The 25,341-nt window shown below is 52.7% G+C and overlaps 2 protein-coding genes across 4 annotated transcripts; one reads left to right on the forward strand and one right to left on the reverse strand.

Annotated features, from left to right (window-relative positions):
- Window positions 1-101: 101 nt before the first annotated feature.
- POGZ (pogo transposable element derived with ZNF domain) lies at window positions 102-15,984 on the reverse strand. Of its 2 annotated transcripts, none has more exons than XM_038162000.1 (18): window positions 15,847-15,984; window positions 13,550-13,674; window positions 13,090-13,265; window positions 12,547-12,655; window positions 11,802-11,981; window positions 11,021-11,239; window positions 10,656-10,765; window positions 9,938-10,248; window positions 9,360-9,514; window positions 8,711-8,811; window positions 8,133-8,279; window positions 7,107-7,238; window positions 6,514-6,668; window positions 5,609-5,749; window positions 4,731-4,790; window positions 4,032-4,144; window positions 3,706-3,730; window positions 102-3,190 (listed from the first exon to the last, which is right to left on the reverse strand). In XM_038162000.1, exons 2-18 carry the CDS (start codon window positions 13,671-13,673, stop codon window positions 1,699-1,701), a joined length of 3,750 nt encoding a protein of 1,249 aa, XP_038017928.1. In that variant the 5' UTR covers window position 13,674; window positions 15,847-15,984; the 3' UTR covers window positions 102-1,698. The 2 variants fall into 2 exon arrangements, with proteins under 2 accessions (XP_038017928.1, XP_038017927.1); XM_038161999.1 differs by having other exon boundaries at window positions 7,107-7,241.
- Window positions 15,902-24,736, forward strand: LOC119711613 (methanethiol oxidase-like). Of its 2 annotated transcripts, none has more exons than XM_038162002.1 (12): window positions 15,902-16,033; window positions 19,040-19,096; window positions 19,284-19,396; window positions 19,715-19,900; window positions 20,491-20,611; window positions 21,064-21,246; window positions 21,533-21,711; window positions 22,008-22,086; window positions 22,619-22,740; window positions 22,824-22,916; window positions 23,619-23,737; window positions 24,235-24,736. In XM_038162002.1, exons 1-12 carry the CDS (start codon window positions 15,958-15,960, stop codon window positions 24,395-24,397), a joined length of 1,491 nt encoding a protein of 496 aa, XP_038017930.1. In that variant the 5' UTR covers window positions 15,902-15,957; the 3' UTR covers window positions 24,398-24,736. The 2 variants fall into 2 exon arrangements, with proteins under 2 accessions (XP_038017930.1, XP_038017931.1); XM_038162003.1 differs by lacking the exon at window positions 15,902-16,033 and adding an exon at window positions 17,677-17,772.
- The last annotated feature ends 605 nt before the right edge of the window (window positions 24,737-25,341 follow it).

The following is a 25,341-nucleotide window of genomic DNA, read 5'->3' on the forward strand; positions in this document are numbered from 1 at the left end:
TAAAAAAACCCAGGAATTCTCCATGGGAAAAACCCATCCTGACCCTGAGGAACTAATTGAATCCAGGATTTTTCCACCCAAATTCCACACGAATGAAGGAATTTTTTTCCACAATAAAAACACTGTTTATTTATAAATTCATTTCCCTGCTTTTATTCCACGTTTTCCACTCCTGTACAATTCCAAGCTGATTCTTTTTTTTTTTTTTTTAATTTTATTTATTTTGAATAATTTTTTAATTTTTTTTCCTGTTTTCCTTCTGGGAAAAAACAAAACAAAACAAAACAAAAAAAAACCTCCACAAATCTTATGGAAAAACAGGTGCCGGACGCCTCTGGAATTTGGGAACTCCAAGAATTTTTAAAATTAAAAAAAAAAAAAAAACATTTTCCCAAAAAACATGCAAATTCCGGTAAAAAATCAGAGCTGGCAGTGAAAAATCAACCCAAAACCTTTCTTTTTAGTGGAGTTTTTCGGGTTTCTCGTCACAGTTTCAGTCCCAAATCCCGGATCCTCCCATCCAGGATGGATCTGTTTTAAATAAAGTCGAGAGTGAACGATCCCAAAGGGCAAATCCAAGGAGAAGCTGGGCTTTTCTGCCCCTCCAAAGGGAATTTTTCGGGACAGTCGAGGTCGGGGCAGGAAAAGCAGCGCCAATCCCAAAAATTGCTGGCGTGGAATGGTGGCTCCACAATTCCCGAGCCAAATTCCCTCATAACTCCCCAAAATCCCATCCAAATTCCCGATTTCCATTAAAAACCCCAGAACATCTGAATCCTCGCGGCCAACCCGAAGGAATTTTCCATCAAAACGGGGATTTTCTGGGTCAGATTCCAAAAAAAAGTCAAGGACAAAAGAAAGGAGAATTCCCCGGATTTTTTTGGGAGTCAAATCCGGGGATTTTTTGTCTTCTTGGAAAAGAAAACGGGGCACAAACAACATCGAATTCCCACCGCTAAAAACCTGGAATTATGGTACAAGTGAGGTAAAGAAAATTCCCAAAAAATATCCACCCACGAGAGAGAACTCCAAGGAAATACCAACACAGTGAATCCAAGTTTGTTTCCATTTTTCAGTTTTCTTTTAAATTTAAGAAAAAAAAAGGAAAAAAAAAAAGCCACGAAAATCCTCCCAAAAAATCGGCGGGAACGGCAAATCCGGAAAAATCCCAGAAATCCGCTGGGAACTGGGACCTCCTCTGCTCGCTCCGAAAACTGGGAACGTCCTTTGTTTTGGGGCCAAAAAATTTGGGAATATCCTTTGATTCTGGGGCCAAAACTTGGAATATCCTTGGGTTTTTGGGGCTAAAAGATGGGAATATCCTTGAACTTCTGTTTGGCTCTCCAAAAACAGGGAACATCCCTTCATTTTCGGGGCCAAAACCAGGGAACTTCCTTTCCTTTTGGGGGCCAAAAATAGGGAACATCCTTGGGCTTTTGGGGCGGAAAATTGGGAATCGCCTTCAATTTCTGGGACACGTCAGGATCTCCAGAAACAGGGAATATCCTTTAAGCTTTGGGGGCCAGAAACTGGGAATATCCTTCCATTCCTGTGGCCAAAAACTTGGAATATCCTTCCATTTTTGGGCCCAAAACCCAGGAACACCCCTTCCGCTCCCGGCACCCCTCGGCCTCTCCAAACCCAGGAATTTCCGGGATGAATCCGTCCCGTCTTCCGTTTCTTTTCTTCTGGGAATTCTCAAATTTCCATCAGCTCCAGATCCGCCTCCTCGAAGCCGTAGAACGACTCGGCCTCGCTCTCCCCCTCGAAGAGCCGGTGCAGGATCTCGGGGTCAGCTTCGGGGTCGTCGTTTTCCGGGAATTCCGGGGACGTTTCCCGGCTCTTGGCAATCTTCAGCCTCTCCTCCATGGTGGTGATCAGCTCCTCCTGCTCGTCGCCCTGGCGCCGCGGTGACCCCGCGTCTCCGGCTGGCCCCGGCAGCACGCTGGCCACCAGGAACGATTTCCGGATCAGCTCCGGGCAATCCCCGAGGATCTCCAAGGCTTCTCCCAGCCACCCCAGCAGCAGCTGGAGCAGCGCAGAGGAGTCGGAATCCGCCAGATCTTTTGCCCGCTCTTTCCATTTTTTGTGGAGGAAGTTTTTCAGGGATCTCTTGACACACACGTCCAGGGGCTGGGCGCGGGAGCTGCAGCCGGCCGGGATGACGGCCGGCAGCGCCCCGGCCGCGCTGAGCACGGCCAGCACCTCCTCGGACAGGTGCGTCCGGTGGCAATCCAGGACCAGCATCCCTTTGGAAGCGCCGCCCCGGCACTCCGTGTGCTTCCTCCACACCCGCGCCGCCCACAGCTCCATGATCTCGTCATCGCCGCAGCCGTCCTCCTTGGACTCCAGCAGGACGGATTTGGGGAGGGCGGCCGGGCAGGGCGGGCGGCCCCTGGACACCACCAGGGCGGGCAGGACGCCGCCGTCGGCCAGCAGGGTGAGCACCAGCTCGCACCACGGCTCGCCGTTGCCCACGGTCTGCAGCGCGCTCTCCTTGCGCTCGTCGCTGCCCAGCACCTCGGCGTCCAGGAACAGCGAGATCTCGTCCACGGCGGCGATCATGGCCGGCGGCAGCTCCTGCGCGTGGATCTGCCGCTGCACGAACTCGATGAAGGCGCCGGCGTTGCCCTGGATCTCCTTGGGCAGGGGGTGGGCGACGCCGCGGCGCGTGTGGGTGCTGAGGTGGTGCCGCAGCATGAACCCCACGGCCCACTCGTAGGAGATCTGGAAGCCCCCCTCCAGGGCTCGGCCGATCTTGGTGGCCTTCTGGAAGAGCGTCTCCTCGTTGACGGGCAGCTGCTGCTCGCGCTGCGTCAGCACCCACTCGGCCAGCTTCTCCTCAGCCTCCAGGCTCAGGTACTTGCCCTCGGGCAGCTCGGGGCGCTCGTCCTGGAAGGCCCGGAAGCGCCGGAGCCAGCGGCGGATGCGGCGCGGGGGGTTGCGGAAATGCCGGGCCGCCTGCTCGGTGCTGGAGCAGAGGGCGAACAGGACCACGCGCAGCTTCTTGACCGACAGCTGCTCCTTCCGGCAGGGCTCGGGCTCCCGCGGGCCGGGCTCGGCGCTGGGGGTCACGGCTTTCGGGGGGTCCGCGGGGGCAATCGGGGGGTTTTGGGGGGTCTGGGGCTGCGGAGGGGGAGGAGGGGAGGGGGTCTGGCAGGGCGGGGGCTGGGGCGTGTCCTGGGTGTGCCTGGAAAGAAGCGGAGTGGGGAAAGTGAAATATTTGGGGTGTTGGGGAGGAAAGGGGAGGGGAAAATGGGGAGGAAAGGAGAAAACGGGGAAAAAGGGGAAAATAACAGGAGGGAAAAGGAGAGAGGGGAAAAAAGGAAAAATATGGGGAAAGGGGGGGAAAGGGGGAGGAAAAGGGAGAGAAAAAGGAGGGGGAAAAGGAGGGGGAAAAGGAGGGGGAAAAGGAGGGGGAAAAGGAGGGGGAAAAGGAGGGGGAAAAGGAGGGGGAAAAGGAGGGGGAAAAGGAGGGGGAAAAGGGGGTAAGGAAAAAATATGGGAACAAAAAGGGGAAAAGGGGAGGAAAAAAAGGGAGAATGGGGAGGAAAAGGGAGGGTAGAAAAATGGGGGGGAAAGGGAGGGAAACAGGAAAACAAGGGCAGAAGAAACCAGGAGGGGAAAGGGGGGAAAAAGGATGAGAAAAACTTCCCAATCCCATGGACTGGGAGGGATGAGGATAAACAGGAATTCTTGGCTTACCTGGAATGTGATATCCAAGAAGGCCCTGGAATAAAACAGAACATTTCAGGTTTTTATTCTGATTCATTTGAGGTGCTTTAGATTTTTACTTCTATTTAATTTTGTTTCAGAGGAATTTGGGATTTGTGGGAATTCCTGGAAAAGCTGGAATCAAACCAAGCTCCCTCAGGAATGAATTCTGAATTTCTCCCATTAGGAAAAAGCAAAATTAATTCAGTTTATTCCCAACCCGAGCTCCAGAATGTGAAGAGTTCTTGGATTTTGGCGGGAATTCTGGGTTTTTCCCATTTTCCCCGTTTTTTTTCCCAGTTTTGTCCCACTTTTACCTTGGACAATGATGTTGCTGGACTCGTGGGAGGGGTTGAACACCAAATGTTTGGCCATGGAGTCGCCCTCGGAGGTGACGAAGAGGCAGGAGGAGCACGAGAGCCTCACCCCGCTGGGAAATGGGGGAAAAAGAGGGGAAATGGGGAAAAGGGGGAAAAGAGGGGAAAATGGGAAAAAGAGGGGAAAATGGGAGGGGAAAATGAGATGGAAAGGGGGAAAAAGCAGAGAAAAGGAGGGAAAAATGTTGGACAAAGGGGAAAAATGAGAAAAGGGGAGGGAAAAATGGGACAATGGGAGAAAGAAGGAGAAAAGTGGAAAAAATGGGAGGGGAAAGGGGAGGAAAAAGGGGGAAAAAGGGGGAAAGGGGGGGAAAATGGAGGAGGAAGAAAAAGAAATAAACTTTATTATCAGATATAAAAATGTGTCCAACCCCTCATTAATAACTAATCACTGAGACCTAAATCATTATGATCAATTACTCATTGTTAATAATGAAGTTTATAACAATTAAATGACTGATAATAATTAAATAATAATTATCAATAATTAAAGTGTAAAATTCCCCCCCTCTGAAGCACAGTGGGAATGGGACCCATAAATCCCAAAATCCCTGGATTTTCCCCCAGAATGAAAAAGGCTGGGAGTTCCCAGGGGCTGGAATTCCCCTGGAACTGGGATTTGGGGAAGTTTTTCCATACCTGGCTGTGTAGTTCTTGAACAAAGCCAAATATTTGGGGCTTTTCCGGGGAACGTGGTTGCTGGGGAGGGAAAAAGATGGAAAAGTCAGGGATAATCTGGAGAAAGGGCTGTAAAATCAAAGAAAACACCCCACAAATAATAAAAATCCCTATAGAACCCTATTAAATTCCCTAAAAATCAGATAAAACACACACAATGAATCCATATAAAATATCCTATAAAATTCATATAAATATCCTAAAAAATTAATATAAAATTCCCTAGAAGATTATGTAAGATATCCTATAAAATGCCTCATAAATCCATTGAAAACAGCCTACATAATCCATAAAAACTCCCCTACAACATCCACACAAAATCTCATCTAAAACCCCACAATATTCCCAATGAAACCCCACAAAATCCCCTTTAGAATAATATAAAATCCTCCATAAATCCATATAAAATATCAAAAAAACCCCAGTAACAATCACTTCCAAACTCCTTAAAAATCCCCCAAAAATCACTGCAAAACTGCTCAGGAGCCCGAAACTGTTCCCAAATCCCAGACTTTTCCATCCCTGACCATTGGCGTTGGCACGGGAGCAGCAGGAATTCCCCCATTTCCCCCTGTTTTTCACCATTTTTGTTCCTTTTTCCCCCTGTTTTTCCCCAAATCCCGTTGTTTTCCCCCAAAAGCCCGTACTTGATCATGTGGTTGGCATAGCTGTGGGAGCAGCAGGAATTCCCCCATTTTCACCCCATTTCTCACCATTTTTGCTCCATTTCCCCCCCATTTTTCACCATTTTTGCTCCATTTTCCCTCGTTTTTCATCATTTTTGCTCTGTTTTCCCCGTTTTTCCCCCAATCCCGTTGTTTTCCCCCAGAAGCCCGTACTTGATCATGTGGTTGGCGTAGGCGCGGGAGCAGCAGGTGCTGTAGCGGCACAAGGAGCAGTGCACGTAGGTGGGGAAGTGGTTGGGGAAGTCGGGGATCTCAAAGCTGCACTCCAGGCACGTCTGCCGGCCCAGGCCGCTCCTGGGGCAAAAAACGGCAAAATCCCTCAAAACCGGGTTTGGGAACGGCAAAATCCATCAAAACTGGGTTTGGGAACGGCAAAATCCATCAAAACCGGGTTTGGGAACGGCAAAATCCATCAAAACCGGGTTTGGGGATGGCAAAATCCATCAAAACCGGGTTTGGGGATGGCAAAATCCATCAAAACCAGGTTTGGGGGGGGCTTCTCTGGGACTGGGGGAGGCTGCGAGGAAAGGGGATGGGGGGATTTGGGATGGGTTTTTGCTACAAATTATTATTTAAAACTAATTGATATTAATGAACTAATATTAAATTATCAATGGTATCAAGATTCCAGGATGGAATTCCAGCTTTAATTCCATTTTCCAGCCCCACCTTTCCAAACCAACCTCAGAATTCCCGGGTTTTCCCCCAGAATGACACCATTTTCTCTCAAAATTTCTCCAGCTTTCCCCAGAAAATCTGTGATGTTTTCCTGCCAGCTCTCTTGGGGACACTTCAGCAGCCGGGGAACCCCAAAATCCCCATCCTTTCCCCAAATTCCCGTATTTTCCCTGTTTTTCCCTCTACTTTCCCCAAAATCCCTATTTTTCCAGGAAAAGCACTGACTTCTTTTTTTTGCTGGCTCTCTTGAGGATCCCATGGTGGCTGGGGAATCCCCAAATTCCTGTTTTTTCCCCACATTTCCCCCCAGATTCCCCTTTTCCCCCCCAAATTCCCTTTTTTTTCCCCAAATTCCCGTGTTTTCCCGGAAAAGCGCTGACGTTTTTTTGCCGGCTCTGCGGGGGGCGTTGCGGTGGCACAGGAACAGGGGCTGGGGGTCGGAGGAGGGTCCCAGGGGAGCCGGGTCCGGGCCCATCCCGTGGGAAGGCTCCAGCGGCAGCGAGCGGGGCTGGCCCCGGGACGCGCGGATCGTCACCTGGGGGAGCACAAAAATCGGGGAAATTGGGATTTTCCGCAGGGAAATCCGGGATTGGATGAACTCCCAATCAATGCCACGGAACACCCAATCAGCTATATGAAAAAAAACCCAAATTAACTCCAGGAAATATCCAATTAATCACAGGAAATATCCCATGAACCACAGCAAATTCCAAATGAATCCAAATAAATTCCCAATTAATTCCACAAAATTCCCAAGGAATCCCAATAAATTCCCAAGGAACCCCATTAAATTCCTGAGGAATCCCGTTAAATTCCCGAGGAATCCCACCAAACACCAAACTCCATAAAAAATCCACTCGATCCCATAAACCCCTCCCCAAATCTTCCCCTTAATCCCACCACCCCCTGCCAACAAAAGCCCCGGGAATTTTTGCGGGAATTTTCCCGGGAATTTCTGCGGGAAAGGGCGTGCCTTGGTGCCGGGTTTGAGCCCCTCGAGCTGCTTGGGCTTGCGGAAGGTTTTGTGGTGCTGCAGCTTGTGCTCGATCTTGTCCTTGGCAAACAGGAACTGCAGGCGGCACTTGTTGCAGTGGTACACGCTCTTCTTCTGGAAAAACCCGTCAGCGCTCATTAGTTATTAATTGCTTCATTAGGCATTGATTGTTTATTAGCTATTAAACAGTCACCAGCTGTTTACTGAGTGCTGAATGGATGTCAGAGCTGCAAACTGCACTGGTTGCAGTGGCACCCGCTCTTCTTCTGGGAAAAAGCAGTAAAACTACCATGAACTAATTATTAGTTATTAATTAGTTATTAATTATTTAATAGTCATTAGGTAGCTATCAACTGTTTATTGAGTATTGAACGGCTGTTAGAGCTGCAGGCAGCACTTGTTGCAGCGGTACATGCTCTTCCACTGGAAATTGTTATTAATTAGTTAATTAATAAGTAGGCATTAATTATTCAGTAGGTGTTAGTTATTAAGTAGGTGTTAGTTATTAAGTAGGTCTTTTTCCCAAGGAATTCCCTGGAACTGGGGCTCACCTGCTGCCTCAGGAAGTGCATTTTTTCCCAATTCCCATGAAACTCAGTTACTGAATTCCCCCTTGCCCAGCATTCCCATTTTTCCCATTTTTCCCGTTTTTCCCGGGAATTCCGGCTCACCTGGTGCCTCATGAAGTGCTGCTGGCAGGCGCTGCCGCTCTTGAACACCTTGAGGCAACTCCCAAACCCCATTTTCCCCCAATTCCCACCCAAAGTCAGTTAATGCATCCCCGCTTGCCCAGCATTCCCGGTTTTCCCGTTTTTCCCGGGAATTCCGGCTCACCTGGTGCCTCATGAAGTGCTGCTGGCAAGCGCTGCCGCTCTTGAACACCTTGAGGCAATTCCCAAACCCCATTTTCCCCCAGTTCCCACCCAAAGTCAGTTACTGAATCCCGCTTGCCCAGTATTCCCATTTTTCCTGGGAATTCCCGTTTTTCCCGGGAATGGGGCTCACCTGGTGCCTCATGAAGTGCTGCTGGAAGGCGTTGCCGTTCTTGAACACCTTGAGGCAGTAGGGGCACAGCAGGTGCCGCGTGTCCTCGTGGATCAGCCGGAAGTGGCTGTCCACCTCGGAGTACAGCGACGAGCGGTACTGGCACACCTGGAAAACCGGGAAAACCCGGGATTGGGGCGGGAAAGCCGGGGAGGAGGGGTGTGTGAACAGGATGTGGGGAAACGGGGGAAAAGTCCCGGGATTTGGGGCATCTCAGCAGCAGGGTGGGGGAAAATCCCAATTAACAGGGAAAATTCCGTGGTTTTTCCATACCTGGCGCACATAGGGAATTACTCTGGGATTTCTGGGGTAGGAACTGGGAATTCCAGGTGGGAATTCCGGGAGCTTTCCATACCTGGCAGACCCAGGGCACCTCAGGGAATTATTCTGGGATTTTGGGGGTGGTTTTGGGGGCTGAAATCAGAATTTTTGGGCACCAAATCCCGGGAATTTTCACGCCCGGCACACAGGGAATTACTCTGGGATTTCTGGGGTGGGAACTGGGAATTCCAGGCGGGAATTCCGGGAGTTTTCCACACCTGGCAGACGTAGGGCATCTCCCCGGGTTTGTGGGTGTCCTTCATGTGCTGCAGGAAGAGCGGCTCGCTCTCGAATGCCCACTCGCAGATCTTGCACTTGGCTGCCCCAGAAAACAGGGAAAAACGGGCAGAGGTTGGAAAAACGTGGCAGGGGGAGGTGTGGGGAAAGAGAAAAAAGAGGGAAAAGCATGAAAACGGGAAAAAGGAAAAGGGGGAAAGGGGAAAAAGCAGGAAAAGGGGGGAAAAGGGAAGGGAAAAGAGGGAAGAGGGAGAAGGTGGAACTGGGGCTGGAGAAATGAAACCTGGCTGGGATTTGGGGTGGATTTTGTGGTGACCTTGAGCAAGGGGGCGAGGGAGGAGTGACATTTTCCCTTCCATAAATTCCCACTAAATCCAGGAGGAAAATCCCAATTTAGGGATAAAAAATTCCCGGAGAAGTACGGCCTGGTGGACTTCTAGGAGCCGCGCACGCTCTCCAGGTGGAATTGGGGCTGGAAGAGTAAAACTTGGCTGGAATTTCAGGGGGATTTTTGTGGGGACCTCAAGCAAGGGGCAAGGGAGGAGCGACAATTTTCCCTGCCCAAAACCCCGGTGAATTCAAGAGGAAATTCCCGGGGGAATCCCAAAGAAAAGCAGGAAAAGCACTGACTGCTGGACTCGTAGGGGCTGTGCACGTTCTCCAGGTGGCACTGCAGCTGGAAGGGCGTGCTGAAGTGGCGGTAGCAGTGCTGGCAGATGGTGTGCACGTCCACCTCGCCGTTCTGCTGGTCCAGCTCCACGTGGTGCTTCATGTGGTTCATGAACCTGCAGGGACGGAATTCCCGGAGATTCTCGTTCCTCATCCCGGGAAAACGCGCTCTGCGCATCGCTCCCAGCTCGGTTTGGGGTTGTTCACAGATAATTCCTGGAATTCCATGGATGATTCCTGGGCAATTCCTGGATAATTCCTCCCTGGGTGCCCCTCTGCCCTTCATTCCCACAATCCCAGTCCATTCAGTCCATTCCCACGTAACTCCCACAATCCCAGGTTAGTCCTGGGTTATTCCCGGGTAATTAACGGAAAATTAATGGATAATTAACGGGTAACAGCTCACTGGATGTTGTTCCTGAAGTGCTTGGTGCAGGGGGGGGCAGCAGTGCCCCCATCGCACTGCCCATCACTCCCACACCATTCCCACACCATCTCTGGGTTATTCCCAGGTAATTAATGGATAATTAGCGGCTCACCGGATGTTGTTCTTGAGGCGCTTGGTGCAGTGCGGGCAGCGGAAGGACGTGGGCACCCTGGGGCAGGGTGGCACGGCCGCGCCCTTGCCCCCGTCCCGCCCGTAGTAGAACTCATCCACCAGCATGATCAGCTTGGCCTGGGCGGGGTCGGCCCCGCCCTCACCTGGCTCAGGTGCGGCCTTGGGCGGAGTCGGGGGCGGGGCCGGGGCCGCGCCCTGGGCGGGGGAGGGCGCCTTGGCCGAGGGCGGGGTGGGCTCGGAATCCAGGGATTTGCGTTTCTTCAGGAATTCCACCAGCTCCGGGCAGCAGTACTGCGGAAACAGGGTAATTAACGGCTGCTCGTTAATTGGGGCTGGGGCAATTAATGAGAGACAGTGAGCTGGGGCTGGCATTAATCCCTGCTCGTTAAACTGGGGCTGGGATAATGAATTCAGAGGCATTGAACTGGGTCTAGAATGAATCCCCACTCATTGAACTGGGTCTAGAATGAATCCCCCGCTCATTGAACTGGGTCTAGAATGAATCCCCGCTCATTGAACTGGGTCTAGAATGAATCCCCGCTCGTTAAAGTGGGTCTAGAATGAATCCCCGCTCGTTAAAGTGGGTCTAGAATGAATCCCCGCTCGTTAAAGTGGGTCTAGAATGAATCCCCGCTCGTTAAAGTGGGTCTAGAATGAATCCCCGCTCGTTAAGCCGGGCCTGGAGCCCAATGACTTACACACATGTGGCCCCGCAGCGCCTCGGTGACGCGGAACTGCGAGTCGCACTTGGGGCAGACCTTGCGGCCCCCGTCCTGGAAGTCCAGGCTGGGAATGGGAGAGGAGCTGCCTGCAGCGGGACGAACGCGGATCAGCTCCCAGCGCCACCATTCCCACTCCTCCCCCGCCCCAGATGCGTTAACCCCAAAACATTCCCCACTTTTCACAGCCTTGTCCCACAAACCCTCCCAAAATCCTCCAGTTTTTCTCTTTCCTACCCCTTATCCCACAAACGGCCTCAAACCCCCTCTTGCCTCCCAAGACCGCGGTGCGCCCCTCGAGCCCGCGCCGTGGCTGCCGGCGGGGCGGAATTCCCGGGACTCACCTTTGCGGGGCGCGGCCGAGGCCGAGGCCTCGCTGGCGGGGCCGCGCTGGGCGGCGCCGGGGCTGCTGTTGGCCACGGCCAGCGCGGCGGGGCCGTGGGCCAGCGAGGGCACCGTGCCCAGCGTGTTCACCAGCTTGGCCACCTCGGGGCCGCCCGCGCTGCCGCCGCCGTCGCCGGGCACACCCGGGCGCTTCACCGTCACGAAGCTGGCGATGCTCACTGCGGAGGGGACGGGATTCCGTGGAATTCCCGGTGGGAACCAGGGTGGCAATTCAGCCGCCTCCTCCAGTTCCCTCCTTGAGACATGGCCAGAAATGGTTTGGACAAAATTCCAGTCAAATTCCAGCCTGGAATTCTACCCCTGCCAGTTAGGCTGGATCTTGTACCTTGAGTCTCCCTCAGGGACGGTTTGGACAAAATTCCAGAGAAATTCCATCCAGGAATTCCCAAACTGAACCACTTTTTTACCCAAACTGCCCCAGACTCTCCTCATTTCCCAATCTGTGAATAAACTCTTACCCAAAAGCGAACTCAGGCCCAACTCTCAACGCCACCACCCCCTGACTCCCATGGACTTTTCCATGAGAATTCCCACAGGAACTCGGGCTAGGATCAGGAAACTGGGATGTGATCAGGAATTTGGGATACGATCAGGAACTCGGGCTAGGATCAGGAATCTGGGATGTGATCAGGAATTTGGGATAGGATCAGGCATTTGGGCCGGGATCAGGAATTCAGGCTGCGGTCGGAACTCGGGCCGGGCTCAGACTCGGGGACTCACTCTGCTGGGGCGCCTGGGCCTGGGGCACGGTGCTGCGCAGGGTCAGCGTGGCCGGGATGACCGTGGCGAAGGCGTTGGTGGCCGGCCGGCCGGGCCCGGCGCTGCCCGGCCGCACCTGCGCCACCGGCGAGAACACCTGGGGAACGCCAACTGCTGGTTTAACAAACTGGGTACCTGGGGCTTCAAAGACAAACAGAGAGCCGTGATCCGACCCCGGTTCCCAAAACATCCAGGAGAAATTTGGGATTTACAGCTTTAATCCGGGCGCGAGCAATCCCGAGGCAGGAAACTGTATCTGGAATTAGTCACTCCCAGCTGCTGGGTGAACAAGCTGGGTACCTGGGGCTTCAAACATAGAGAGCCGAGAGCCGACCCCGTTCCCAGGACATGTGGGATTTACAGCTTTATTTGGCAATCACAGCTTTTATTCTTAATAATGATGATTATTATTAATATTATTAATGATGATCACCTGGCACAAGGGTGATAGGGCACACCTGGCCCATGGGGTTCTGCATTGGCCAACTGTCACCATTATTACCATTATTATTACAAAATATGATATTATTATTATTATTATTATTATTATTATTATTATTATTATTATTACCTGGCACAAGGGGGATGGGCTCATGGGGCTCTGCACTGGCCACACCTCATCACCATCATCATTATTGGCATTACTCCCATTACTAGCTATTCCTGGATGGCTCTCATTTGATTAATGAATTAATTAATTAATTACCTGGCACGAGGGTGATGGGCCGGACGGTCTGGCCCTGCTGGACATTGAGTACGATGCCCACCTGGTTCATGGGGCTCTGCACGGGCCGCACGTTCTGCACCGGGAACCCCTGGAACCCAAGGGATGCGTCAGCCCCAAAGCCGGCCCAAAAATAATCCCTGGAGTCCAACGGATCAGTCACCCCTGGGCCATTCTTGAGGGAATTCCAAGCCCAAAAATATCCCAAACAAACCCAAAAATCACCCAGGACTGGGGCTGGGCTTTAGGACTGGTATTCAGGACTGGGTTTAGGATTTGGGCTGGGGTTTAGGATTGGGGTGAGGATTGGAGTTTGGGGTTCAGGACTGGAGCTCAAGGCAAACAGAACCTCTGGAAGGTTTGGAGTTTTGTGGAGCCAAACACTCAACAGGCTCCAACCCCCATCCCACATCCCGGGATTTCGATGGGAAAAGCAGCACGGAAAACGGAGCGAGCGGCAGGAATCCTTCCCGGGAAAGCGCGGCTCTGGCAGGGATCCCCGCGGAGCCGCGGCCGGGAGCTCACCTGGGTGGTGATGAAGATGGGCTGCGTGCCCGCGGGCGGGTTGGTGCCGTGGTTGGCGTTCTGCATCAGCTGCACCGGCCGCAGCAGGGGCTGCGTGACCACGGCGCCCAGGCCGGGCGCGGGGCTCTGCGCCAGCAGCAGCGACTGCCCGCCCGGCTGCACGGCAGCGTTCCCGCCTGGAAAACAGCCGGACAGCCGTGGGGAAGGGGAAACTGGGGGGGAAAGCCAGGGGAAAAGGGGGAAAGGCAGGGGAATGTGGGGGGAAAGGCAGGGGAATGTGGGGGGAAAAATCCATGGAGAAAGGGGAAATGCAAGCGGGGAAAGGGGAAAGTCAGTGAGAAATATGGAAAAGCCAGTGGGAAAAGGGGAAACATCAGTGGGGAAAGGGGGAAACATCAGCGGGGAAAGGGGAAACACCAGTGGAGAAAGGGGACAATGAAGAGGGAAAAGGGGAAATGACCTGTGGGATTTTTCTCCATGGAATTGTAATCCTCCACCACAGAGTCCTCGATGACATCGCTGATTTTCTGCCACGGCTCCAGCTCCTCCTCCTCGCATTCCATGAAAAGATCCGTGTCTGCCATCCTGGAGAGAACGGGAAAAACGGGGATTTGGCACTAAAAACTCGCAGGGATTTTTTTTCCAAAGGGAGGAATGGGAATAATGGGCCTGGGTTGGTTTTAGATCCCAAAATTCCAGGGGAAAACAAAAGGACCCAGAAATTTTCAGGTTATTTTGGGGTTTTTTCCAGGGAAATTTGTAGAAAATGCCTGGATTTGAGTTTAATTAATGGCCCTAAAACATCCAGGAATTGGGAAAATTCTGGGAATTTTGAGGAATTTGGGAAACAAAAAGCAAATTTCCTTTGGGACTTCACCCTTCACCTTCCCATCCATAAAGAAATCAGGAAAAACCTCATCCCATTAATTAATCAGATTTAATTTGTGCTAATTAATCATTAAATGCCTCTAAAATGCTTTATTTTGATTTTTAAATTATTTTTTATTATTTTTTTCCAGCACCTTTGGGAATTTTTCTGGTGGGATCCCCCCCATCCTCTGCCCACGCTGGGATCAGGTGAATCCCAATAAAATCGGGGTTTTGGGAAGCAGGACCCCATCCCTCCCCAGCTCCCTGGCACATCCCAGCCCCAGGGAATTCCAGGAAAACCTCAAGCACTGGGAATTTTCAGAGCAGCAGCCTCGGGGGATTTTGGGGACGGAATCCCAAACCCTGCTGGAGGGAGGGAATTCCCACACTCCTGAGCCTCTCCCAGGAGTTCTGGGATCCCGGCTAGGGCAGGGGAGAAAATGAGGAGTTTTCCCATTCTTTCCTGCTTGGATCCAAGCGGGATGAGGGGATGGAGCTGCTGCTGAGGGGGACACTGGAGGGACAGGACAGGGACAGGAAACACTGGGAAGAGGGGTGAGATGGTGATCCCAAATCCGCGAGGAGAAGGTTGGGATCCCAACACCAGATCCCTGAGGAAAGGGATGGGATGGACATCCCAGAACCCTGAGGAGAAGGCTGGAGTATCAATCCCAAATCCCAGAGGAGAACGTTGGAATATCAATTCCAAATCCCTGAGGAAAAGGGCTAGGATTCCAACCCCAAATCCCTGAGGAAAGGGATGGGATGGAAATCCCAGAACCCTGAGGAGAAGGTTGGAATACCAATCCCAAATCCCTGAGGAAGAGGGCTGGGATCCCAGCCCCAAATCCCTGAGGAAAAGGATGGGATTCCCATCCCCAAATCCCTGAAGAGACAGGTGAGATTCCTGCGGAAGAGGGCTGGGATGGCAACCCTGGCTCTGTCAGGAAAAGGCTGGAACACCAATCCCAAATGCCCGAGGAAGAAGACTGGGATCCCAATCCCTGCGGCCGAGGGGCTCCCTCCCCTCACGGCGCTGGACAGGGGCACTCACTCAGCGAAGGTGAAGCACCAGTAGGCCAAGGATGATGGGGGGTGGTCTCGCCCTGCAAACCGCTGATCCCAGACCCTCCCCTTTCCCTTAACCTCCCCTAAAAACCGGCAAAAGGCCGCTTCTCCCGACAACTCCGGGAAAAGCCCCCACACACACCCTTAGCGTATTGTGGCGGCTAAGAAAGAGAGCGAAAAATAATCCCCGTGCCCAACATGGCCGCCCACCAGCGAAGCAGCGCCGCCAAAGAGAGGAGGGGGCGGCAGCACCGGGAGAGGGGGGAAAGGACGGACGCGACCGCCCCTTCCTCACCCCGGCGGTGGCGACCGGGGGGCGACCGTGAGGGAACCGTGAGGGGACCCCCGGTACGGCGGGAGGGGGTGCGCGGAGGGAGCGGCGGCGGGGCCGCATCACCGCCGTCCCCCTCCCCTGAGGGCGGCCGCTTCACCGCGCCCCCCGGGCCGTGAGGGCTGCGCGCGGATCCCTCCGCGTCCCTCAGCGCCCGCCCGGGCCCGGCGGGAGCGGCCGCCGGAGCCGCCGCGGCTCCTCCCCGGCCCCTCCTCGGCACCCCGAGCCCTCCCTCCTCCTTCTCCTCCTCCTCCTGCTGCTCTTCGCCTCCTCCTCCTCCTCCCGCCACCGCTTTGTGTACGGCGCGCTCCGGCCCTGCCGCCCCCCCCCCCCCCCCTTCATTCCCTCCTTCTCCCCCATTCCCGGGCGGTTCGAGCCGGTTCCACCGTCACCGATCCCCCCCATCTTCATCTCCCGCCGCCGCCGCCGCCACCCCCGGGGGGGCCCCGGCGCATTCACGCCCCCCTTCCCCGCGCCCCCCGCCTCACCTTCCTCAGCGCTGCCGCCGCTCGCTCCTACGGGGCTCCGCCGCTCTCCGGGCGAGGCGACCCGCAGGGCGCGGGGGCAGGTGGCATGAGCACCCCCACACACTTGGCGGGATGCTGAGGAGGAGGAGGAGGATGAAGATGGTGATGAAGAAGAAGAAGGAATTATCCCTGGCTCTGCTCGCCCTCTGTATGTTCTGCCGGGGGGCGGCTCCGTGCTTGGCGTGCGTGTGGGTTTTTTTCCCCCCCCTCCTCTACTTCACCCCTCACGGAAAAGGGGGGGGATAAGAAAAAAAAAGGTCGTCGGGCCCGGCGGGCTGATACAGGCGCGCGGCGCCCGCAGCCGCACCACACACACACAACACACACACCACACACACAAAAAGGGGACCTGGCCGGCGGAGGGATACCGCTGACGTCACTTCCGCCTGCGCGCGGTGACGTCACGGGGCCGGGCCCTGAGGCGGCTGAGGGAGGGAAGGGGAAGGGCGGGAAAATGGCGCCGCTGGGTCGCGACCCCCGCCCGCTCCCCACGCTCTTCCCCCCACGGAGCCGCCGCTGCCGCGGTGCCGAGGGGCTCCGAGGCGCTGAGGGCTTGGGGAGCGGCGGGAGAACAGCCGGCGCTGCCCCGCGGGCTGAGGCGGTGCTGCCGGGCCGGTGTCCCGCGCTGGGGATGAGCGGCCCGAGAGCCCCTCAGGGCCGGGCGGGCCGTGAGCCGCGGGCAGCCCCCACAGCTGAGGGATGCTCGGCGCTCCCCGGCCGAAATCTCCCACATGAGGCCAAAATCGTCCAGCTGAGGGCAAAAATTCTCCCCCTGAGGCCAAAATTGTCCAGCTGAGGGCAATAATTCTCTACCTGAGGTAAAAATTCTCCCCCTGAGGCCAAAATTGTCCAGCTGAGGGCAGTAATTCTCTACCTGAGGTAAAAATTCTCCACATGAGAGCAGTAATTCTCTGAGGTAAAAATTCTCCCCCTGAGGTAAAAATTCTCCACATGAGGGCAGTAATTTCCCACCTCAGGCCAAAATTGCCCAGCTGAGGGCAAAATCCCCCACCTGAGACAGGTATTGGTAAAACAGCCCAAAAAATGAGCGAAAAACAGCCAAAAAATGGGAAAAATAAATAAGAATTTAAATCTCTTCAATAATAAAGGCACGATCCCAAAATAATCATTAAAATCTCTTTATTCATAGCAGAATTTTTTCCCTGCTTTTCCTGGTGGTTCATGGAAAAAGCAGGGATGTAAATAAAATGAGAATATTTTGGGAATTCCAAAATACTCCCTGGAAGGAGGGAAAAAATGCAGATTCCTTAAAAATTCCATACTAGAGAAATTCATAATCATTAACTAATAAATTAATTCTCATTAGGGACAGCCCCAGCAGGAATTGGGAGTGAAATCCTGATTTTCCAGAGGGAAATAAAACACTCTTTTTTTTTTTTTAAATTTTTTTGATTTTTTTTCCACCCAGAAAAGCCACAAAGTATTTTTGAAAGTTGCTTGAATCCCCTGGGGGAGAATTCCCTGGAAACATTCCCCAAATCCCGAGGGTTTGAACCAAAACAACTCCTGGAAACATTCCCAAAATCCCGATTTTTTTCAGCCAAAACTCCTCCCTCCTTCGCTATTCCCGAATTCCTTCTCCCGGCTGGGAAAAAAAAAAAAAAAAAAAAAAAAAAAAAAAAGAAAATTTGGAATGAAATGGAGAAAATCGGGCGGAAAGCGGGAATTGCGCGGAGGGCGAAGTTCGGAAGCGTCCCTTTGGAATTTTGGGGTGGAATTTTGTTTTTTCCGTGCCCGGATCCTCCCCTGGCTCCTCCTCTCCCCAGCCCCTCCCCTTGCCCCGGGGTCGCGACCCTTTCCCGGCCGCTGCTCCGCGAAAACCCCGCTCAGCCCCCGGAGGTCCCGTTCCAGCGCGGTCCAGGATGGGTGAGAGACCCCAAAATCCCCGACAATCCCCAAATCCCGGGATCTGCCGCTTTTGGCTCCCCGGGGGTGGGCGGTGAAAGCCCAGCTCTTCCCTGGAGTTCCGGGTGTAAATATTCCCTGAAAACCCCGTGGGGTTCGGTGAAGAGCTGCAATTCCTGCATCCAAATCCATTTCCGCTCCAATTCCTCGGGAGTTTTTAATCCCTAAACTTGTGAAAACTGGGAGAAACTCCAGGGTTTGCTGCTTGGGAACAGGAAAAACCCTTGGAAAAGCCCTTGGAGGGCAGATCGGGGCTTTGCCCTGGCGCACTCCGTACTTCTGGGGACAAACTCTTGATTTCCAGGACGTTTTTCCTGACCGGTTTTGTTTTGAGGATAAACCCTCGGATTCCAGGAACTTGGACTCTTGGCTCTGTGGAAAAAGGGGAGGAGCAAACCTTGGAAACCGTTTCCATGGGAATTACTGGGAGTTCCAAACAGGGAAAAGATCGGGAATTTTGGGATCGAACCCCGCCAAAAAGGAGGAATTTGTAGCAGGGATGTGTAGCCAAAAAAAAAAATCAGTATTTTAACCCAAAATATCCTGAATTTCCTGGAATTATTTCACTCCCACATGGAATGCTTTGAGGAATTTTTATGGGTCCAAGTTCCTGGAAGTCAATAAATAACTTTGGGAATGATTTACACGCTTGGAAGGAGCTGGTGTTCCAAAAGAGTTGGGAATTATGGACGGAAATAAATCCTGGAATGCTCTGAAAAATGAACTCCCTAAATTCCCTTGGGAATTTGGGGTTTTTTTTGGGGGAGAAGATTCCTGAAATTCCTGAATGTTTTCCAGTGGCTTCTCTGTTGTTTTCATTTGAATCTGAATTTTATTTTTCCCAAATTTAATCTGGATTTGCCTCCCTGGAACTTGGAATATTTTGATATTAAACCCCGGTATTCCAAAGAAATTCCCTTTTTTTCCAGCCCCTGCTAAAACCCCAAATTTATCCCTCCTAATCTGGCACTTCGGGACAACTCAGGGAGCCAAAAATTGGGATTAATTCCAAGGGGTTTGGTTTCTTTTTTCCCTGGAGTGAGCAAATCCAAGGCACAAAAATTGGGAATGAGGAACTGGGAATGGGGGATTCCATGGATTTCAGGCTGGGAACTGGGATTGGGAATGGGCAACTGGGAATGAGGAATTGGCAATGAGGAGCCAATGGAAGGCCCCGAATTCCCAGGATTTTGGGATGTGGCAGTGATGGAGTTCTGCCCTTTTCCAGCAGGGAAATGCGGCGCGTGCGGGCCCGGCTATCCCAGCCCTCTGGAGGCCATGAAAGGCAAGTGTGGGCGGCATTCCCGGCTCCGGGGCAGGGACGGGATGCGGGCTGGGAGCGGCTGGGCATTCCCGGCTCCGGGGCAGGGACGGGATGCGGGCTGGGAGCGGCTGGGCATTCCCGGCTCCCGGAGCCGCTCTGGGCTCGGGGCAGGGTCGGGATGCGGGGCTGAGCCGGGCTGTGCCCGCAGGGCCCCGGGAGCGGCTGCTGTACCTGCCCTGCATCTACCGCAACACCGGCGCCGGCATTCCCGACTTCCTGGCCACCGTGGACGTGGATCCCGAATCCCCCCGGTACTGCCAGGTACGGGCCGGGGACAGCCCCGGGGAGTCCGGGATCCCAAACCTGGGAAACTCCAGGAGAACCTGGGATCCCGAATCCGGGAAAATCCAGGGGAATCTGGGAGAGCCCCGGGGAATCTGGGATCCCAAATCCAGGAAAATTCAGGAGAACCTGGGGTCAGGAATCTGGGAAAATCCAGGGGAACCTGGGATCCCAGACCCGGGAAAATGCAGGAGAACCTGGAATCCCAGGCCCGGGAAAATGCGGGAGCCAGTTCCAGGAGGTGCGCTCCCGCGGCTGGCAGCCCCGGGCAGGCTGGAGCTGGATCCCGTTCGGCAGGTGATCCATCGCCTGCCCATGCCCTACGTGGGGGACGAGCTGCACCACTCGGGCTGGAACGCCTGCAGCAGCTGCCACGGCGACCCCTCCAAATCCCGGGATTTCCTGATCCTCCCCAGCCTCGTCTCCTCCCGCATCTACGTCGTGGACGTGGGAACGGATCCCAGGGCTCCCAGGCTGCACAAGGTTTGCAATTTCCCCCCTTTTTCCTGCTTTTCCCCCACTTATTTTTGCCTTTTTTCATCCTTTTATCCCAGTTTCTTCCATTTTCCCCTCTTTATTCCCTGATTTTTCCCTTTTTTCCCATTTTTTACCTTTTCCCTTCAAACATTCCCACAAACCTTTGTGCACAAATCCCCACTTCCCCCCCTCACCTGATTTCCAGGAATTTTTCCCATTTCCCCTATTCCAGGTGGTGGAAGCTGAGCAGTTTCCCCATTTTTGCCGGAATTCTCCCCATTTCCCCGTTCCAGGTGGTTGCTGCTGAGCAGTTTTCTCGTTTTTCCCAAATTGTCCCCATTTCCCCTATTCCAGGTGGTGGCAGCTGAGGAATTTTTCCCGTTTTTCCCAGAATTGTCCCCATTTCCCCTATTCCAGGTGGTGGCAGCTGAGCAGTTTTCCCGTTTTTCCTGGAATTGTCCCCGTTTCCCGTTCCAGGTGGTGGCAGCTGAGCAGTTTTCCCGTTTTTCCTGGAATTGTCCCCGTTTCCCGTTCCAGGTGGTGGCAGCTGAGCAGTTTTCCCGTTTTTCCCGAATTGTCCCCGTTTCCCGTTCCAGGTGGTGGCAGCCGAGGAGCTGGCCCGCAAGGCGGGCGCCGCCTTCCCGCACACGTCGCACTGCCTGGGCTCCGGGGAGATCCTCATCAGCTGCCTGGGGGACCCTGATGGCAACGGGAAAGGTTGGGAATGTCCCCAGATCCCAGAAAAACATCCCAGGGGTTCCTTTTCCTGCCACGTCCTGCAGAATCCGGGGAATGCTTGGGATTCTCCTGGAATTTTGAGCACATTCCTGCAGGTTTTTATTGATTTTCCAGGCTGGTTTTATGTTTCGTTTAATGAAAAGTGAAAGTAGATGTAAATAAATAATTTGCTTTGCTTGAAGCAAAATAATTTTAGGAATTATTATTATAATAGGAAAGGATAAAATCCCAGGAAATTATTTTCATTAACCATCATAAAATACTGGGAAATAACTTTAGGAGCTATAATTCTTACTGCTAAATATAATAATAATAATAATAATAATAATAATAATAATAATAATAATAATAAGTGTAAATAAAAAATTAACTTGCTTTATTTCAGGCTCTATAAATCTCTCCAAACTCCTTCTTTTGGGAATTTTTTCCAGGCACTTTCGTCCTCCTGGATGGAGAAACCTTCGAGGTGAAAGGAAATTGGGAGAAAGGAGGACAAATCCCAGATCTGGGCTACGACTTCTGGTACCAGCCCCGGCACAACGTCCTGCTGAGCACCGAGTGGGGCGTCCCCAAAGTCCTGGCGCAGGGATTCGATCCCAGGGACGTGGAGAAAGGTCGGTGGCAACTCCTGGGGAATTCCATGTGTGAGGGCAGAAACTCACTAAAAATCCAGTTTTTGAGAGTCTAAACTCCTAAAAAATCCGAATTTTGTGTGAAAATCCCTAGAAAAAAATCCCAATTTTGACCTTAAAAACTCCTCAAAAATTCAATTTCCCACCTTGAAAACCCCTAAAAAAACCCCAATTTTTGTTTTGAATCCCGCTTTTACCCCCAGCTCCTCTCTGAACCGCCGAACATCCCATAAAAGCCGGGAATTCAGGGCAGATCTCCCTTTCCCAGGGCTCTACGGGCGCCACATCAACGTGTGGGACTGGCGCGAGCGGCGCCTGCTGCAGCGGCTGGACCTGGGCGCGGGCGCGGTGCCGCTGGAGATCCGCTTCCTGCACGAGCCGCGCGCCGCCCAGGGCTTCGTGGGCTGCGCGCTCAGCGGGGAGATCCAGAGGTTCCACCGGAGCCCCGTGAGCGCCCAGGATTGGGGCAATCCCTGGGGAATCGGGGCTTTTTCTCTGGAATTCCTGGGATTTGGGGGAAAATCTGCAGGAACTGGGGGTTTTTTCATGAAGTTCCAGAGGGTCTTAAGGGTTTTTCCCTGGAATTCCTGGGTTTTTGGGGAAAATCCTCTGGAAATGGGGGTTTTCCCATGGAATTCTTGGGGTTTGAGGTGAATCTCCGAGGTTTTATCACCGTGGGATTGCAGGGTGGGGTGGATATTCCATGAATTTTGGGAATTAATTCCATGTTTTCCATCCCTCAGGAAGGGAAGTGGGAAGCGGAGACGGTGATTGAGGTGCCCAGCAAGAAAGTCCAGGGATGGCTCCTCCCAGAAATGCCAGGTCAGTGGGAGGAATTTGGGAGAAATTTGGGAATTTTCTCGTGGATCCAGAGCGGGTTTTGGCAGAATTCTATCCTTAAATGGCAAAAAATTCCAAATGTTTCGGGGTTTTTTGAGGGAGAATTTTGGGATGAGCAAAGGAACTCCGGAGTGGGATCTGCTCCATGCCAGGGGTGGGATTTTCCAGGAAAATTCTTGGAATTTGAGTCTGGATTTGCTCGGGAATGATCCTGGGAATGCTGGAGGGACTTGGAACGATTCCCAAGGTTGATGTCCCACGAAAATCCTCGGCATTTGCATCTGAACTGGCTCCATCCTTTTTTTCTCCATAAAATCCCTGGAATTTGGGTCTGGATTTCCTCAGGGATTCAGGGAATTCCGTCAGGAATTCTGCAGTCATTCCCGAGGTTGATTTTGTCCCTCCCAACTCCTTCCCAACCCCATTTTTTGGCGTTTCCGCGCGGGAATTTGGCGATTCTGGGCGTTCTCTCGGCTCCCGTTCCCTGATTTTCCTCTGGAATTCCCTCGGCAAGGGCTGATCACGGATATCCTGATTTCCCTGGATGACCGATTCCTGTACTTCAGCAACTGGCTGCACGGGGACGTGCGGCAGTACGACATCTCCGACCCGCGGCGTCCCCGGCTCGTGGGGCAGGTCAGGAGCCCTTCCCGAAACGCGGCTCCCGCGCACTTGCAGGCATTCCTGCGGGTTTCCCACGGCTTTTCCCGGTTTTCCAGGTTTTCCTGGGAGGCAGCATCTGCAAAGGGGGGGCTGTGACCGTGGTGGAGGATCGGGAATTGCGGGATCAGCCGGAGCCGTGCGTCATCCAGGTGAGGATTCCCACATTTTCTTTCCCGGTTCTTCCCAGATTTTTGGAAATTCCCGACATCCAAAACCCCCCCTGAGGTTGTTCCCACTAGATTTTGCTTCCTTAGGGGTGGGTTTCATCCCAGAAATCCCAATTTTCCCTCGGAAAAAAATCGTGGAATTAAGAAATTCGGGGGGAAATTCCCGGATTTTCCACTTCAGGCATTAATTGATGGTTTTTCCCTGGAAAATTCTGGATGGGGAATAAAAAAATCTCTTGGACACCCCCAGGGCAAGGAAATTCTGGAATTTTCACCCCTGGAATTCTTGGAAAATCTCTTGGGGAGGGGAGGATGGGACAACAAGAACCAGAAAAGGGAATGCCTGCCAAAATTTGGGAAAAACCCTTGGCTTTGGTAGCTCCCACAGGGTTTTTCCAACCTTAATAATTCCAGAATCCTCTGAAGAAATTCCAGAGAATTCCAAACCCTTCATCCTTTATTCCCTGACTCGTCTCCAACCATTCCAGTGCTCCTGTCCTGAGGCAAAAATTCCCAAACAATTCCAATTTCCCCCCGAAGCCGGGCCGTGGCCTCTCCCAAATCCAGGATTTGAGAGTCCCTGTTTGTTTTTTCCCAAACAATTCCATTTTCCCCCCGAAGCCGGGCCGTGGCCTCTCCCGAATCCAGGATTTGGGGGTCCCTGGATGATTTTCCCGATTGCAGGGGAAGCGCGTCCCGGGGGGGCCGCAGATGCTGCAGCTCAGCCTGGACGGGCGGCGCCTCTACGTGACCACGTCGCTGTTCAGCGCCTGGGACCGCCAGTTCTACCCCAGCATGCTCAAGTGAGCCCGCCTGATCAATAACTGCCCAGCGGTGGGGTATTGATCAGCTATTGGTGGGGGATTTACTGGGCATTTATTGAGCATTTATTGGTTATTTATTGGGCATTTATTGGGGATTTATTGGTTATTTATTGGTTATTTATTGGGGATTTATTGGATGTTTATTGGTTATTTATTGGGCATTTATTGGGGATTTATTGGTTATTTATTGGGGATTTATTGGTTATTTATTGGTTATTTATTGGGGATTTATTGGGTGTTTATTGGTTATTTATTGGGCATTTATTGGGGATTTATTGGGTATTTATTGGGTATTTATTGGGTGTTAATTCCCAATGTTGGGGTGTTTTGAGGGGGAATTTTGGGATGAAGTTGGGTTATTAATTAATGATTAATTGTGTTGTAATCGCATCAGCCAAGCCTTTTCCCAGCCCCAGCCCCTTTTCCCGCCCCTTTCCCGGTTGTTTCAATTCCTGCGTTTGTTCCCGGTGTTCCAGGGAGGGCTCGGTGCTGCTGCAGTTGGACGTGGACACAGAGCAGGGGGGCCTGGCCCTGAACGCCAAATTCCTGGTGGATTTCGGGAAGGAGCCGGGGGGGCCCTGCCTGGCGCATGAGGTGCGCTACCCGGGGGGGGACTGCACCTCCGACATCTGGCTGTGATCCTGGAATTCTCGGCTCCCATTCCCTGATTTTCGTTTGGAATTTCCTCGAGAAGGGCTGATAATGGATATCCTGATTTCCCTGGATGACAGAATATTTGGGAATATTTGGGAGTGTGGGAATGTGGGACTGCACCTCCAACACCTGCCTCTGATCCCAGGAATTTGAGGATTTATCCCGTCTTTTCCCGCTCCTTTCCTCTCTCCATCCCTTTTCCCAGGGAACTTGGGGTGCCTGGGGCTCCATCCACTCCAAGAGCAGCCTCTCCTGAAAATCATCTCTGACATTTATGACCAAAAATCAAAAACCCCAATAAAATTCTCCCCCCAGAAGCTGAAATCCCTTTTCTTTAGGGTTTTTGGGCATTTTTTGGTTAAAATGTCATTTTCTGATATTTTTCCATCTTTTTTGTTGTATAGAGAAAAGATAGGGATAAAATGAGGATAGAATAGGAATCAAATATAAAATAAAAAATTAGGGATAAAAAATAAAATAGGGATAAAATAGTGGAAAGTATGGATAGAGGAAAGGGGGGAATAGAGAAGAATGAGGATAAAATAGAGGAAAAAATAGGGATAAAATAGATGTAAAAAAGGGAGAAAAGGGAAAGAAAAGCGAGAAAACTGGGGGGGAATTGATGAGAAATGTGGATAAAATGGGGATCAAACGGCCAGCTGGCACCGACCCCCCGGGAGCAGAGGCAGCGCCGGGAATTCCTCCCGGACCCTTCCCGCAGCCCCGCCCCGCCCGGCCCAGCCCGGGGATTGGCCGGGATTTGGTCGTCCCGGGGTTTTTCCGGGAATGAGCCTCGGGAAGCTGCGGCTGATGCAGGAAACAACTTTATTGATGGCAGGGAAAGCGGGGACAGGGACGGGGACAGGGACAGGGACGGCCGGGAATGCCCCGGGGGATCCCGACCCTGAAATCACCCGAGGGACCCCAAG

Source organism: Motacilla alba, chromosome 25 (genome assembly GCF_015832195.1).
Source record: "Motacilla alba alba isolate MOTALB_02 chromosome 25, Motacilla_alba_V1.0_pri, whole genome shotgun sequence".
In the NCBI taxonomy this organism is placed as follows: Eukaryota; Metazoa; Chordata; class Aves; order Passeriformes; family Motacillidae; genus Motacilla; species Motacilla alba.